Source organism: Scyliorhinus torazame, chromosome 22 (assembly GCF_047496885.1).
Source record: "Scyliorhinus torazame isolate Kashiwa2021f chromosome 22, sScyTor2.1, whole genome shotgun sequence".
NCBI lineage: Eukaryota > Metazoa > Chordata > Chondrichthyes > Carcharhiniformes > Scyliorhinidae > Scyliorhinus > Scyliorhinus torazame.
In genome coordinates this window covers 70607924-70624985 of record NC_092728.1, presented here as the reverse complement: position 1 = coordinate 70624985, position 17062 = coordinate 70607924, and the positions used below count along the sequence as shown (strand labels likewise).

At 48.3% G+C, this 17062-nt stretch overlaps 1 protein-coding gene across 7 annotated transcripts in view; it reads left to right on the top strand.

Annotated features, from left to right (window-relative positions):
- akna (AT-hook transcription factor) overlaps window positions 1-17062 on the top strand; it is a 271963-nt gene that overhangs the window by 231779 nt on the left and 23122 nt on the right. For all 7 annotated transcript variants that reach the window (XM_072488305.1, XM_072488310.1, XM_072488309.1 and 4 more), the window contains one exon: window positions 2547-2659. In XM_072488305.1, coding sequence (XP_072344406.1) covers window positions 2547-2659 — 113 coding nt within the window. The remainder of the gene's footprint in view (window positions 1-2546; window positions 2660-17062) is intronic.

Here is a 17062-nt window from a genome sequence, read left to right as displayed (position 1 = left end):
CCATACTAGTTTAAACCCTCCCGTGTGACACTAGCAAATCTCGCGGCCAGGATATTTATGCCTCTCCGGTTTAGATGCAACCCGTCCATCTTATACAGGTCACACCTGCCCCGGAAGAGCTCCCAGTGGTCCAGATAACAGAAACCCTCCCTCCTACACCAGCTGTTTAGCCACGTGTTTGTCTGCTCTATCTTCCTATTTCTAGCCTCACTGGCACGTGGCACAGGGAGTAATCCCGAGATTACAACCATCCTGGAGTCTCTTTCACGTCCACAGAAGCACCTATCTGTGCCCCTGACTATAGAGTCCCCTATGACTATTGCTCTTCTGCGCTTTGACCCTTCCTTCTGAACATCAGACTGCTCTGGTTGCTGCTGGTTTCCCCTGATAGGCTATCCCCCCCCCGACAGTATCCAAAGGGGTATACCTGTTCGAGAGGGGAACAACCACAGGGGATTCTTGCACTGACTGCCTGCCCTTTCTGGTGGTCACCCATTTCTCTGCCTGCACCTTGGATGTGACCACATTTATATAACTGCTATTTATGACGCTTTCCGCCACCTGCATGCTCCTAAGTGCATCCAGCTGCTGCTCCAACCAAACCATGCGGTCAGTGAGGAGCTCCAGTTGGGTGCACTTTCTGCAGATGAAGCCATCCGGGCTTCCCGAACCTTCCACATCTCACAGTCAGAGCACTGCACCCCTCTAATTGACATTGCGTCTATTAATTAGTAAATTAAATTTAAAAGTTTTTTAAAAAGTTACTGTTAACTATATGTTTCCTAGCACTAGATATCTACTATAAATGTGAAAGCTAAATACAGTACTCTCCGATCTCTGGCTTAGATACCCCTCTAAATTATAATTAAGTAATTATGCTTAATTAGTTTAGTGTAGATTCCCAACCAGCCAATCAGGTCATAGCTTTTCTGTGATGTCACTTCAGTTCCCCCCCCCCCCCCACACACACACACACACAATTTGAAAAGGTAATAAAAGTAAAAATGAGTAAAAATCACTTACTTATCTTCCAAGAGTCTCAGATGCTCTCTGGTTCCCTCCCTGCTTATTAAAAGTTACAGGCCAGAAGAAAGAGAGAGAACAAAACAGTAGGGAAAAAGCACCTTCTCCCACTCTGCACAGAATTACCTCACTGCACCAAATTACCAAGCTCCAAATTCCCACTCTGGATGTGCCTCACTCAGGCTGTGTCTCTTTGACCTGCGCAAAGCTTACTGAGTGCGCTTTCTGTCTGTCTTTTATACAGACTTCAGCTAACCAGGGTGACTCACACTACTTAAATTTCAAAGAGAAGAATACAATGTGCACCTTTGTGCCCCTAAACAGGCCTCAGGTGACTGACAGATAACTGCCTCTCAGCAATTAGGGTGGGGCCAGCTTCACCAATCAGACACTAATCTACACACTGCACTTTTGACTGAAAAACAGCACAACTTGACTTACCACTTACCTTTCCTGATTACTGAACAAAACAGTAGGGAAAAAGCACCTTCTCCCACTCTGCACAGAATTACCTCACTGCACCAAATTACCAAATTCTAAATTCCCACTCTGGATGTGTCTCACTCAGGCTGTGTCTCTTTGACCTGCGCAAAGCCGAGGATGCTGTATGCTTTTTTTTTTAACCTGCTCTCAGCCTTTTAGCAAATTTGAAACAATAAAGCAAAACTCTAAAAAAAAATGATGACAGTGAGAGAAAATGCTGGAAAATCTCAGCCAGTCTGGCAGCATCTGTAGGGAGAGAAAAGAGCTGACGTTTCGTGTCCAGGTGACCCTATGTCAACTTTGGGTCAACAAAAGGTCATCTGGACTTGAAACGTTAGCCCTTCTCTCTCCCTATAGATGCTGCCAGACCTGCTGAGATTTTCCAGCATTTTCTCTTTTGGTTTCAGATTCCTGCATCCGCAGTAATTTGCTTTTATAAAGTGATCACAGTGAGATGTGTTTAAATGTGAACTGAGATAACTGAATCAAAAGATTTAGAGTGATTATTGTCGATGCATCCTTCCTGTCTCACTGATGACATCGCAATGATTATTGTAACAGACCTTGCATTGCCATTGAACAGTTTATTAATAAGGCCTTTGAATATAAAAGCAAGGAAGTTATGCTATGCTTGTACAAAACTTGTTGGGCCTCAGCTGGAGTACTGATCCAGTTTTGGACACTTTAGGAAGAAGACGTTTGTGATTTTGCAGAAAAGATTCACGAGAATGAATCCAGGGATGAGGAACTCATACAGTTTAGACTTAGCATTTCGGACTCTGCGGTTAGTATTTATCATTGGGCCTATTGGTTAGGAATCAAAACAGCTTACTTTTATTATTGGCAATGCGGCTTTCAAATAGGTACATTCCAAAAGATTCTGCTGTAGCAGTGGACTCGAGATGCTTGTCCACTTTCTCCAGGTCTAGAAAGAAACCATATTCTTATGCTACAGACTCACAATATGAATAATGAACGTGTTGCACCTCAAACTACAAAGTAAACTTCCTTCAGCTATCATTCTGATTTATTTTGTGAAGGAAACACCCATTGGAGCATCTGGAAAAGATGGAGGATCAGGTTTGGAACAAATCTCCAGCAAGTTGCAGTGGCTCAAAGTTGTTCCCACAACACAAATCAGAACTAGAAATAAGTAAGTGAGAACCAAGATTTTTTTACAAGATAGAATCGTTGCCCGCTTCACCCTGGTGAGATCCTTTGACTTTCCCATCAGCCAGATGTAAAGTTTTGGTGTTACAATTCTCGCCACTCACGCCATCCACATTTAACATGGGTCACCGGCCTAGATTGGGCAAATTGCACCATAGGTGTCAAATGCAAAGGTGCTACTTTCAACACACTAAACATTAATAAGCTTTTCCCACCTCGTTATTTGTACGTAAATCACTGTTTTATATTCTGGCTCTTGGCAAGTTTGAAGTTAGATTTGGTGGGCAGGTTATGAAGTTATAAACCAGCAACCATTAAATGTGGCAGGTTGTGTTACTCCTGATGTTGTAGGTGGCCAAAGTGACTATAGTCAAACATGGGGCAGAGTGCGTACTCACTTTGGGGAGAATCTCACATTCTGTAAAAGGAAACAGCTTCTGTGATTAAACTTTGTTCACCTGACTAGAGAACTGTGAGTTTAAACAACTGGACATGGAATTCTGCTGGCTGCAAGGGTAAGTGTAACCTGAATTGCTGTCCTGGAAACTGGGATTAAGGCACATCAACAGTGAATGTAGCAAAGTTATAAGTATGTTGAGTTCCAGCGCAAAATAGTGGGGAAACCTGTCAACAACTCACCGAGTCCCATTTTAATTGCAAAATTTAATTTATTCAAATTGTTTATACCAATTTCGTGAAATATCTTTCAAAACTCTCAGACATTCATTAACATAGCCCCATCCGTGCAAACGAGCAGAAACTGTGAAGACCCTGGGCTGGATTCTCCACACCCCGGCCCCAAAATCGCGGCCGGCCCCGGGGCGGAGAATCCATTTTGGCGCGCAAAATCGTGACCGGCACCGGTTCCCCGATTCTCCGGGCCCCGAAAAGCGGCCTACTCGGAGAGTACACCGCGCCGTAAAGCCCTACCTGCAGCCATTGCTGGAGGCCCGCTCCGCCATTCTCCGCCTCCGACCAGCCTAACTGCCGACAGCGTGGATCTAATATGGTCCTGCCAGTCGGGATACTAGCGTGGCCGATCGGAGGGCAGGGGGGACCTGATACCTGGCCGGGGAATGTTCGGGCGGGCGGTCAGGGTCAGCTCCGCGGTCTAAATCCACCATAGAACACGGTGCGGCCGCTGGAGGCCGCTGCCGTGCCCATGCGCGGCCTCTGACCTGGAAGTGTGGGGGCCCGTATCTACAGCAAAAGCTGCTAGTTTTACGCCGTGACCTTGCTAGCCCCTGCAGGGCAAGGAATATGTAGCCCTTTCACGCCAGTTTTTCTGGCATGGAAGTCCACAGTTTTTGCAACGGCGTGGAGACATAATCCCAAAAACAGAGAATCCAGCCTTTTATGTTTACACCTATTCTGATTGAGCGTAAATTTATGCCAAAAGCCTTGTACACGATAAGACATGACATTTTCTTCTTTGGAAATTATTTTTATTGAAATTGTAACATTTTTTACAGAAGTTACAAAAGACGTAAACAAACACTTTTTACAAAATACCAATGTCAACCCCCTTCCCCCCCAACCACACCCCAAATCAACAGAATTACCCCCCAAACTGCAATGATATTTTTTAGACAATGTTTTTAAACATTTCCTTGACTGAGACCAAGAGTGGATTTTCTGTATCTTTGAATGCATGTCTACGGAATGAGTTATATTAACAATTTAAAATTCTATGATTGGGATGATTCTGTGCAGTGCTGCAGTACCGGACGTCAGCCTGACACTGTCCTCACTTAATTGATGACTGCAATGTCCCCAATTGCATTATTGGAGAGTGTTCAAGAAAAGGAAAACCAGACTGTTTTTCCCAATGACCTGGCGGTTCCTGGAAGGATCAGGAATATTGTGGTGTGCATTGTGGCTAACACGGTTCATGTCACAGTTTTGATGCAGAACTCCAACGCACTGTGCTCCACTAATGGATTTGTTATCAAGTCTTGGATATTGGACAGCATGTTAACCAGAGGGTAACATGGGGTGGGGGTGGGGGGGAAGAAGGGAGGGATAGATGGATGGATGGATGGATGGTGGGACAGATGGGTGGAGGGATCGGCAGACGGACGGCTGGATGGATGGATCCAAGGGGCCAGGCCTTTGAACAGCAGCCAACTCACGAACCCCAACCTCCATCCTCCCAGATGAATGGACATGGCTGTCGTGGGCTCATGTGGTTAGCCTTTCCATGCTGCCATGGCAATAGTATTTCTACAGTCTGGGGATAGGGTTCAGGTGCGGGTTCAATCCCCAAATTATACTGACATATCAGAAACCCAACATGAGCCAGGGCACATTTGGAGGCATTTGAGGAACCCTCATGTCAGGTCTCTAATTCAAACATGCTAAAAGACAATGAATTCAGCAATCTGGGATAAACAGCCAGTACATGGATTTCCACAAGGCACACCAAGGTGAGAGCACAGTTGGGATTCATTACCTTGTAAAATCGACAGGCTGACAGGCCTTGAAAGAGTGGAACTAGCCAGTTGCTTCCTTGCCTGAATTAAATATTGTCCTTTATTTCAAAGGAAATGGAGTATAAAACTAAAGAAGTCCTGCTGAACTATACAAGGCATTAGTTCGACCACCCTGTGGACTGTTCTGGTCTCCTTATCTAAGGAAAAATCTACTGACATTGGAGTCAGTCCAGAGAAGGTTCACTAGGTTGATCCCAGGTGTGGGGGAATTTTCTTGAGTAGGTTGAGCCTGTACTCATTGGAGTTTAGAAGAATGAGAGGAGGGCTCATTGAGACGTAGGATTCTCAGAGGTTTTAACTGGGTAGATGCTGAGAGGTTGTGGAGTCTAGGACCAGAGAGTAATGGGCCACCGATTTAAGACAGAGATGAGGAGTTTCTTTCTCTCAGAGGGTAGTGAATCTGTGGAATTCTTTACCACAGAGGGCAGTAGAGGCTGGGACATTAAAGATGTTCATGGCTGAGATAGATTTTTAATCAGTAAGGGAATCAATGGTTATGGGGATAAGGCGACAAAGTAGGGTTGAGAATTATTGCATCAGATCAATCATGATCTCATTGAATGGCAGAGCAGACTCGGTAGACCAAATGGGCTATGTCTACTCCCACATCTTAAGGAAATGCTTCAGCTCACTGTACTTGTTCTGAGAGTGTGCTTACACTGCATTGCGGGTAATTTCCAATATTTTAGAAGTCACATCACCTGACTTGGATTTTGTTGACTTTGCTCTGCACGTCCATTCTGTCAGTCTGCACTGCAGCATATGAGCTGGTTATGCAGTGAATCCAGGGCCTCTAATGAGGTTCAAGAGGAGCAGCAACACAAACATTAACAACAGTAGCAGCCACAGGAACAACATCAACAGCCTTCTCCGCATCCACATGCCACTCCACATGATAAAGGGGCCATACACAGAGAGCCAGCTCAAAGAAGGTGACACCTCCCAGAACAGGGTCTACAGGCAGAGGATGAATTCTTTAACGTGACAGAGCGATGGTGAATTAGGAGAGCTCAGAGTTTTCATGGCAGCTCATTGCTGACATCTCTAACCTCCTGGAACAAGAACTGTTTCCAAGAGGGCCAGGTGGGCAGGTATTTGGGAAGCAGATACATAGGAGCATCACCGCCCTCTGAGCCACTTACCACCCTGACTTGGAACTATATCACCGTTCCTCCCCTGTCGCTGGGTCAAAATCCTGGAACTCCCTAACAGCATTGTGGGTGTACCTACACCACATGGACGGCAGCAGTTTGAGAAGGAAGCTCAGCGCCACCTTTTTAAGGGCAGTTAGGGATGGATAATGAATGCTGACCTAGCCACGGAAGCCCACATCCCCGAATGAATTTTTCAAAAATTCCCAATGGCCACCAAGGTCAACACAGACTTGCATTTGTTTACCTTCCAAGGATCTGCTGCTGACATCTGCAGATTTCACAACCTCCTACCCATAAGTATATCTTCCAGGCAACCAGTGCAGCTTTTGCCATGGCTGCCACTAATGTCGACTGTGATATTACCCGGTGTAGAGAGCTCTCAATTCTGCTGTAGCGGCTGCATTCCGACAGGTATAAGGAGGCATAGACTGTATACATAAGGCAATCAAGGTATTCCCAGGCCATTCAACAGTCTTTGGCTAGTGGAAGTGATGTTGTTGCATCAATCATTTGTGACCACCAGAAGGTTTTCATGTCTGTCGGAGCAACATATCCTAGAATGCCTTCATTCTGCAACAGTCATATCTTCCACAGGAGTTTGCACCTCCAAACAGTGTGGCGATTAGGACTATTCCTTGAGGACCTGGTGATGAACTTGTGAGGAATCCTACCCCTGATGAGGTGTAACAGGAATCACGTGAGCACAGAGGCAGTCATAGAGCAAGCCATCGGGCTGATATTGATGTGGTTCTGGTGCCTGTATAGTTCTGGGGCTGCCCTTCAGTATGCCCCAGCAAGTGGGTCCAGAATAATAGTGACCTCCTGTGCTTTGTACGATATTGCCCAGCAGAGAGATTTGGAGCTGGAGGAAGGTGCATTCTCACAGGAGGAAGAGAAGCAGGATGTGTGGGAGTCGAATGTGTGTCCAGGGTGTGAGCAGCCGCCAGGGAAGTCACAATGGGACTCATCCAGGTACAATTCATTAAGTGTGTGAAGCTTTACAGCAAAATTATGTTGAATCCACTGCCCCCAACCACTTCAACACAAATCATTCCCATTCACATCTTTTGCTCATCTTCCACGCTGGCTGTGCCATTGGCCTGAAGATTAATATCAATTTTGGAAGACTGGAAGAAACAAGGTAGATTGAGGAAGATGGAGTCCTGAAATAAAAATATATGATTCGTTTACATTTTGCAATACACAAGCACTAACATTTTTATAATCACCAATGTGAGTTCCCATTTTCAACTAAAACGTTTTCCTTTTCCTATTACAGTAATTCAGTGTGGTGCCATCCCATCACTTCAGCAGAGGTAGAAACTTGTTCCTCTGCCTTAACAGCAGAAATGCCTCTGTTGGATGTCCTCTCCACAGACTCTCTGCTGCTGTCCCAGTTCCAACTCTTGCTCCTGTGATGTACGCTTCACCGTGAGACAACATAGCAAACACTTTCCGCGTCCCCACTAAGGTGTGTAGGCCTGGGCTAGTAAGGGATGAGGATGAATTGTGTACTGGTGTTTCCTCAACGTGCACAGGCTCCTCTGAGGACTCTTGAGCCTTCCCCTACTCCAAATCCGATATCACACTTGAAGGATCCCTGTGAGATGTAAGGGATGAATTGGAACTGACATGGGGAAAGGTTTAAAGTCACCGCTGTAATGATGGTGACAGTGAATCAACACAAATGATTGTTATGTGCAAGCTGGCAGTGCGATGTTTTTATTTTGCCAGCATATATGTGTGAAACTCCTCTCCTGCATCGCCAATGCCCATTGACGCTGCCACTCTGCTCCACCCAGCAGTCCGAGTGGCGATGAGTTGTGGGCCAGTTCTGGTTCTCTGCTTCCTTCTGGAGTTGTGCAAGGAGAGAAAACAGAGGCCGCCAACATGGTGGCGGCCTCTCGCGGACCCGGCCTGCGAAATAGTGCCCCCCCCACTTTGGCCAGCGCACATGCCCCGGACCACCCCACACAGTGCCCCCAGCCCCTGGCAAAGTTCCCCCTGCCCACTGATCGGCCCTGCCCCAACTGTGGTGACGCTGGACTGAGTTCGCAGCCGCCACGTCGAGTTACCGGAAAGAAATAGCATGCGAGACCGACGCTGTCGTAAACTCGGCCGGTCGTGGGCGGAGCATCAGGGGCGGGCCTCATGCAACGTCCTGAGGCCTTCGATAAGTCGCGCGGCGTACTCGGAGTGTGCGCCACTTTGGAGGGTGCGGAGCATCGCGAAAGCGGCGCCACTCCCAATTTGGTCGTAAACGGGGATTCTCCGGCCAATCGCGGAACGCGATTCTGGTGTCGGCGACCGGAGAATCCAGCCCCGCAGGTGAGCAACATGGTAGGAAGGTCGAGAGGTGAGGAGTGCAAGGGGAGCAGTTAGGCAGCAAGCGGAGGAAGGGTGTGGCTCTCAACAGGAACTGCCCCACTCACCCCACCCACCCACCCACTCCTGAAGCTGAGTCCCTTGATGAGACACCAAGTGCCTTCTAACGAGGAGACACCCCACGCCTCCCAAAGGACCACAAACAACCACAACAGGGTTTGGTTTTTGGGCTTTCTGCATGGCACAGCTGGATTAAGTGGGAATTAAGTGGAGTTAATCGGGTCAGAGTCAGGAAGGTGATGGGATCCCTCCCGTACCATTAAACCCCCACTGCCACCAAACTCCCTCAGGAAATGGTATTAAATTCTGCCAGATTGGATCTTTCATAGCTTTACCTTGAAAACATTGGTAAGGATTTTACGGTGCCGCCACAGTATATCTCCCCTGGTGCAGAAGGCCTTTGAAATTGCCTTTTTACTTCGGTGGGCTCTCAATATCCTGCTGCTGCGGGAGGGGCTGTAACGCTTTGGCCATTAACTGGGAACACTGTGATATGGAGGCTGTCTAGACGCAAGTATCCAGCCTCTGCAGTGGAATGACTTGACTCGTTTGTGTTGATGGTCATGGCCTGAAAGTTTGTATTCAATGTCGCTTGTCATCCAGAAACTTTTGACACAGGAGAATACAATTGTAGGTTATGGGCGCGATCTTCCGGCCACGTTACGCTCTCGCTCAAGCGAAACGAGGTCGCTGAATAGAGGGAGAGGCCAAAAATGAGAACCGCGCCAGGCGCCAAACAGTTTACAATGCAACTGGCCCGCTCCCGTAGCCAAAATTGGGATCGCGTCAGAGCATGGCCAGAAACCAATTGTCACCACTTAAGCCTCATTTCCATACAATGAATGAGAGTCACCCCATATCCAACGGCCTCCCGTTATTCAGCGGCCTCCCCAGCAAGTGCTCACGCTGGCGCCGATTACTTTTTAAAAATGTGAATCTGGCGGAAGGGCTTCTGTGGGGAGCCAAGGAGGTGAGTAGCCATCTTTGCTCACTGGCAAAGAGCCCGGGATTGCTGGGCTTGCTGCCCCAGTTCTCAGCTGAGGGTGAGGGACCCTCGGCTGTGGGTGAGGGACCTTCGGCTGGGATAGGCCAGCGTGGGGGAGGGGGCAACTGCTCGCGGCACCACCATGCCGATGCCTGGATTGTTCACCGGTTCTGGGGGCAACCCTTGTCACTGCCTGTCTGCCCCACTGACCAGGCAGAACCCCCACCGACGGCTGAGGCCTCTGGCCATGCGGCTGAAGGGAATGGGCAATCGTGGGTAAGTGGATAAGTGAGCACTTCATGCATCCCGTGGATTCCCGCAGATGGGCGGGCCGTGTAGCATGCGGGAGTCATTGCCTAGCATCCCAATCACACCTTGATGCCTGGACACTGTGCTTGAAACAATGCAGGAGGCAACACCACACACGCAGCAGCCAACATCCAAACACCCAGGGGATGGGACACAGCTCCGGGAACATGTCCGCAGCCAGAGGGTAGCTGGGTGCCAGGGGGAGGGGGAGATGCCTGGAGAGATGGGCCAAGGGATCGGTCAGCCCACATTGTGGAAGAAGGTGACAGAGGCATCACACAGGTTGTGCACAAGAGTGTTTAATGTGTTTTCCAATTCCCCACTGTCCCCACGCCCCAGCCCCCTTTCCACCCCTTACCTACCCCCACCCCTACCCCCTCTCCCCCACCCTCGGTGCCCTCAGTGATCCTCAATGAACTTTGCCCTCCTAGCTCTACCACTAAGTCTAAGTCTGTCCCCAGGATGCACATTAGTGGTAAAGGCAGACAGCTGCCTAAACCGTGTCGTGTGCCCTTTGATGCCCCCTGGTGGGCGACCTCTGGGGGACTTTGTGGCCGGAGCCACCCTGACTTCGAGATGCGGCCTCATCAGAGGGGTGGAACAGGGGGGTGCTGGTGGCCACTCCATGGGACGGGTCCAGGTTGGCATCCAGCAACCCTTCCTCCTGCTTGGGATGGAGGGGCAGCTGGTTCGAGCCCCGGCTGCCACTGCATCATCTGGCTCTGCCAGCCCTGGCGGCTCCGCATGGTCTGCACCATTGTGTCAGTGCCCTCGGCGATGCTCCTCAGTGACTGGGACATGCTCTGCATCACTTTTGCAATGCCCACCTGCAGCTGGGACAAGCTCTGAAGCGCCTTGGCCATTCTCATCTAAGAGCGGGGCATGTCCCGCAGAACCTCATGAAGGTTAGCCTGGTGCTGGGTCACATCCCCCAGCGAATCGGACATTCTACCGAGACCCCCACCGACTGCCTGGGACCCCTTCACTAATGGTGCTGACGTTATGCACCAGGTATTCCACTGTGATCGCTACCCTGGCAGTGTTGGCCTCAGTATTTCTCATTGGGGGCGACATCTCCTGTGCCTGTAGCCTCTGGGACTCTTCCAAGCAGCTATGGATCTGCTGGAGCGATGCTGCCACCTCCCTCTGAATATCCGGCTGCTCCCTATCGTCTCAATCAGCTCCAGGTACTTCTGTACCACAGGATCAGGATCCTGGGATCCAGAAGCCTTCCAACAGCTGTCTTGCCTGGGGGTTCCTGCCTCCACCCGATGTGCATCATCAGCGGTGTGATGCTCACCAGATATTGCCCCAGACGCCTCTACTAACATTTCCCACCAAGGTGTGTGTATCTGCACTGGCGGGAGGATGGGAATGACAGCTGTGCCGTGACTATAACAGTTGCACCCTCGGAGCACTCCTCTGAGGTGTTTCCCTGCGAGTCAGGAGAGGGGGCCGCCCGGGATGGGCCGGCGCCGTCGGCTGGAGGACCTGCGGGAGAATGGACTTGTAGTCCGTGGGAGGGATGGGTCAGTCAGTAAGGCAATCACCACTCACGTTTGACAGGTCCTCCGGGTGGAGCCTGGTTGTTCCTCACCTCTGCTGCATCGCCAGTCTCCGCGTGGGTGACCAAACTGTCCTCGGCCACCCCAGTCACCTCCAGGGCACACTCCTGGAAGGAGGTAAGGGTTTTACATCCGGCACCCCACCGCCAGTCTGGGCCCTCTCCTGATGATTATGGGAGAGCTTTTCCTGAGTAGACACAGAGGGGACATTGTTAGCCGCACGCGTGATTCACAGTGGTGGGGGGGTGGTGTGAAGGGATTGTTGGGGTGGGGACGGCGGTTAAGGGGAGTCGACGGAGGGTTGGCAAGGGGAGCAGGGGTGGTGTATGTGTCCTTGGGGAGGGCTGGTGTGGGGGTGTTGGTGTCTAATCACTCGTGCTGCCCAGTGTAGGTTGTTGACTTTTTTCCTGCAATGGAGGCCAGTCCTCCTGATCACACATCCCGATCTGACAGCTGCCGCCACCTCATCCCAGAAGACACTGGCTGCCCTGTGGCTGATTCTACTGTACCCTTGGGGGAACAGGACATCACTCCTGGCCTCCACAGCATCTAGCATCCTCCCCGGATTTTGTGCTGGTCTCCTCGGTGTTAGCGGGGTGCTGGTGAGCACGGTGGCAAGAATCCCGTGAGGCCTTGGTAAGTGGACCAATTAACGTAGAATCACATTGCTGGCCTCGCTGGGCTGAGCACCGGGAAGCTCGCGACAATTCCTGCTCTGCTACCACACTTAGAATTTTTTCCGGAGAATCGTGCCCTATATATATTTTGAATGAATGTTTGACTGATCAGTTGAGTTTTAATGAATTGAACCACAGCTCCTTAAAATAGCGCAATGTCCAGCATTGTAAGCCATGATGTGGAGATGCCGGCGTTGGACTGGGGTGGGCACAGTATGAAGTCTTACAACACCAGGTTAAAGCCTAACAGGTTTGTTTCGAATCACTAGCTTTCGGAGCACAGCTCCTTCCTTAGGTGAATGAAGAGGTGGATTCCACAACCACATGTATAGACAAATTCAATGATGCAAGATGATACTTTGAATGGGAGTCTTTGCAGGTAATTACGTTTTTACGGGAACAGACGGTGTGACTGGAGAGAGGGGTAATCACAGGTTAAAGAGGTGTGAATTGTCTCAATTCTACCAACTCCTGGCTTGAGACAATTCACACCTCTTTAACCTGTGATTCGCCCTCTCTCCAGTTGCACCATCTGGACCTGTAAAGACTTAATTACCTACAAAGACTCCCATTCAAAGTATCATCTTGCATCATTGAATTTGTCTATATATGTGGTTGTGGAACCCACCTCTTCATTCACCTGAGGAAGGAGCTGCGCTCCGAAAACTACTGATTCGAAACAAACCTGTTGGTATTTATCCCGGTGTTGTCAGACATCTTACTATAGCATAGTAAGGGTTTGAACGGTTCACCTTTTAATATCCAATGTTTTGTTGCTAACACAGAAAGGCCTTCAGCACATCATCCTATTCAACAACCCAATCAGAAAACAGAGAAAGAGATTAAAAAGACGTTAGTGCCAGAAAAGAGAAAGCAAGACAACATGAAACACATGAAGTTCAGAAATGAAGAAACAAACTCTGTCTCAAAGCCGAGGCAGCAAAAGGCAATGGGGGGAGGGAGCCGAAAATCTCATTGTTCAAAACATTCGAACAGGAGTAACCTTGACATGCGGCGCGAGATCATGGAGGAACAGAGGAGGAACAATAAGCTTTTGGAAGAGCTTATTGAAGTACATAGTGATCTTAAAAAGTACTTCCAGAAAATCTGCACTTCATTAGGGATCATTGCACCCAGCTTTTTTCACCACAGGCATCACAAGACAGAGTATTGTTACATTTGAATGTCGACGCACACATGTCAATCACCTGATTTCATCAGGGTTATACCTCATCATTGCTCATGAGCTCACCTCAACAATCGCTACCACCCATCCCTAAAACTACCACCCTTCCACCCACCGGCACACACTGGCATACACACACACAAACACACACACACTCACCATCATTGCCTCTAGAACACATTCTCAAAAGAACTCTATCCACTTTTTTCTCAACCATCAGCTGCGTTGGTGTTGGTCAGTTTATTGGTATCAATGATAATTAAACACTGCACAATTGTGCCAATAAACGGCTCCCGCTACAAGCTACACCAGCAATAGTTAGATAACCCATAACCATTTTTTTTTCACGGCCTGGTTCCAAAATGCTCCCCTTGTACACAATCAACCTTTGAACGGACAAAATCCTAATTGTAGTGCTGGGTGTTTTCAGTGAGAATATTGCGCACCCACAATCACACTCCACTGGGATACTGGAGATGACGCCGAGGAGCTCCCTGGAAAGCTTTGCCAAACTTCTGTTTGCTCTCGAGGCGAACGTTGACTAGAAATTATGCCGGTAGGTGGTCCACTGACAGAACAGACACCTTCTTCCCCACAATCCAGAAAAGCTGCAGAATGCTGCATTTCCTTCCAGCACTTTATCATGGTAATAAAGTTTGTGTAATACCCAGTAACAATGTGTTGTGTTTCATTGTTAGGAAAATGAATCAGTAAATTGGGCCTTCAGCTTCCCAAATAGCATTGAGTCACCCCCCGCCCCCTCTTTCCTTGCTGAATATCCCTCAATTTAAACTCAGTTCCAGTTTTGTCTGAACTGCACTACCTGGTCAGTCATAAAAGATGAGCAGTGCCTTGGACAAAATTGCAGCCAGCGTGAGAAATTAGTAAATTAGCGCTCAAACTGTCAGTCAGTGTGGGCAAAAAGGTACTTTTAAATTTGTCACAAAATCGTCCAAATATTTTTAAAGTAAGTATGATGGGCCGAATGTTCACCTGCCCGTCACTCTGCCCGGTGTGTGTGAAGAAAGTGAAAAGGAAAACTTGGGAGAACTTTGAGAACAGTAGAGGCTCTTCGGGGACAGGGGACAGCCGAAGGCTGGTGCAAGAAGGAAAATAGGGAAAGCTGCTTTAGAGATTCAGGAAGAAGGAAAACGTACAGGAGGACCATCTATGTTTGTCTGTATCATTGGTGAGAATCAACTTTCAAAGTGTCTATGAACGTGAAACGTCTTTTGGCTAATTTTCCGAGTTCACTAAACCCGCCCCAGCTAGTGTGTATTGGAAAATGATGGGCAATAGTTAATTTAACGATGATGCACCAATATTATCCACTTTGTTTCTGTATTTTTCTTACGTGAAGAAAAACATTTAGTTCCCTCCAAACCCACTTCCTAGTCAAAACAGAAAGCTTGATTTCATTATGAGTTATCCTCTACATAATAACATGTTTGACAGGAAGCTACTGAGGTATAAGTTTAAAGATATGGCTGTTTATGTGGTTCTTCGAAGCATTAAACGTCTCAGTCTCTTAACCAGCCTGTGGCTTTGTCCCTCTAGTTTCTTAGCCTTCACAGTGCTGCTGCAATCTAAGAAACGTAAGTGAATTTTAAAAGAGCAGTTTAGTTCCCCAAACATAATCCTTCCACAAATTATCCCAACCAACCCTGTTCAGGATTCAAAACCACGAAAGGGGAAGTTTTGCAGAAGTGCTCCCTGATCCCCTAAGGTAGTCAGCAACTTTAGAAAACTTCACAAACCTTTTCACTGGTCACCATTGACAATGCTTCTCTGCCCCCAATCCCAAAAAGCACAGGAACTACAGTGCCCTATGGGCTGTCTATCTTCAACATCAATCTCAATCCCATCCATAGCAGATATACAGCCAGCTCCTTTTTGAAGCAGCTTATCTTTCTCTTTTTATTTAACATTATTTTTCCCTTTCTCTGCATCTCCCTGTTGACCAGTTCCATTGGTCAAGTGCCCTTCGGTGCACTCCCCGAGTATCCATTGCCTTCTGGAAGGTGTTTGGCAGTGAGGGTCAGTGACTCATTTGTTTATGAGTGCAAAGCAGTCCCTGGTCTTACCTAATATCCACTTGAGTGAGTGGGCATGTGCATGGCAGATGCAGTATAACATGGATAAATGTGAGGTTATCTGCTTCGGTAGCAAAAATAGGAAGGCAGATTATTATTTGAATGATGGATTGATTGATATTTATTGTCACATGTACTGAAGTACAGTGAAAAGCATTTTTCTGCAGTCAAGGGAATGTACACAGTACGTACATAGTAAACAAAAGAATAATCAACAGAGTACATTGACAGAATCAACAAATAGTGATTGGTTACAGTGCGGAACTAGGGCCAAACAAGCAGCATAAGGCGTCGTGAATAGTGTTCTTACAGGGAACAGATCGGTCCAAGGGAGAGTAGTTGAGGAGTCTAGTAACTGGGGAGGAAGCTGTTCCTATGTCTGGATGTGCAGGTCTTCAGGCTTCTGTATCTTCTGTCTGATTGAAGAGTCTGCAAGAGGGCAAAGCTTGGGTGTGACGGGTCTCTGACAATGCTGTCTGCCTTTCTGAGGCAGCGGGAGGTGTGGACAGAATCAATGGGACCATAGCAAGCTTGTGTGATGCGTTGGGCTGAGTTCATCACACTCTGCAGTTTCTTGCGATCTTGGGCCGAGCAGTTGTCATACCAAGCTGCAATGCAGCCGGATAGGATGCTCTCTATGGCACATCTGTAGACGTTTGTGAGAGTCGATGCAGACATGCCGAATTTCTTTAGCTTCCGTAGGAAGTAGATACGTTGTTGGGCTTTCTTGACCGTTGCACCAACGTGAGTGGACCAGGACAGACTGTTAGTGATGGTGACCCCCAGGAACTTAAAGCTATCGACCATCTCTACTTCGGAGCCATTGATGTAGACGGGGGGGGTCGTGCTACGCTTCCTGAAGTCGATGATCAGTTCCTTGGTCTTTCCAGCATTTAGAGAAGTTGTTTTCGGTACACCATGCAACCGAGTGATCTATTTCCCTCTGTTGTCTGATTCGTTGTTTGAGATACGGCCCACCACAGTCATATCGGCAAACTTATCGATTGAATTGGAGTTGAATCTCGCCACACAGTTGTGTGTGTACAAGGGGTACAGTAGAGGACTGAGCACACATCCTTGCGGGGCCCCGGTGTTGAGGACTATTGTGGAGGAGGTGTTACCTATCCTGACAGATTGCGGTCTGTTGGTGAGGAACTCAAGCATCCAGCTGCACAGGGAGGGGTCAAGTCTAAGGTTGCAGAGTTTGGTTATTAGACTTGTTGGGATAATGGTGTGGAAGGCAGAGCTGTAGTCTATGAACAGCAGTCTGACGTAGGTGTCCTTGTTGTCGAGATGTTCGAGAGTTGATTGTAGGGCCAGGGACATAGCATCTGCTGTGGATTGGTTGCTGCGGTAGGCGAACTGAACTGCAATGGATCAAGACCATCTGGGAGACTGACATTGATCCGTCTCATGACTAGCCGCTCGAAGCATTTCATGACAACAGACGTCAGGGCCACCGGTCGGTAGTTGTTGAGGTACGCTACCTTTTTCTTCTTTGGTACTGGTATTATGGTGGTCTTCTTGAAGCAGGTAGGGA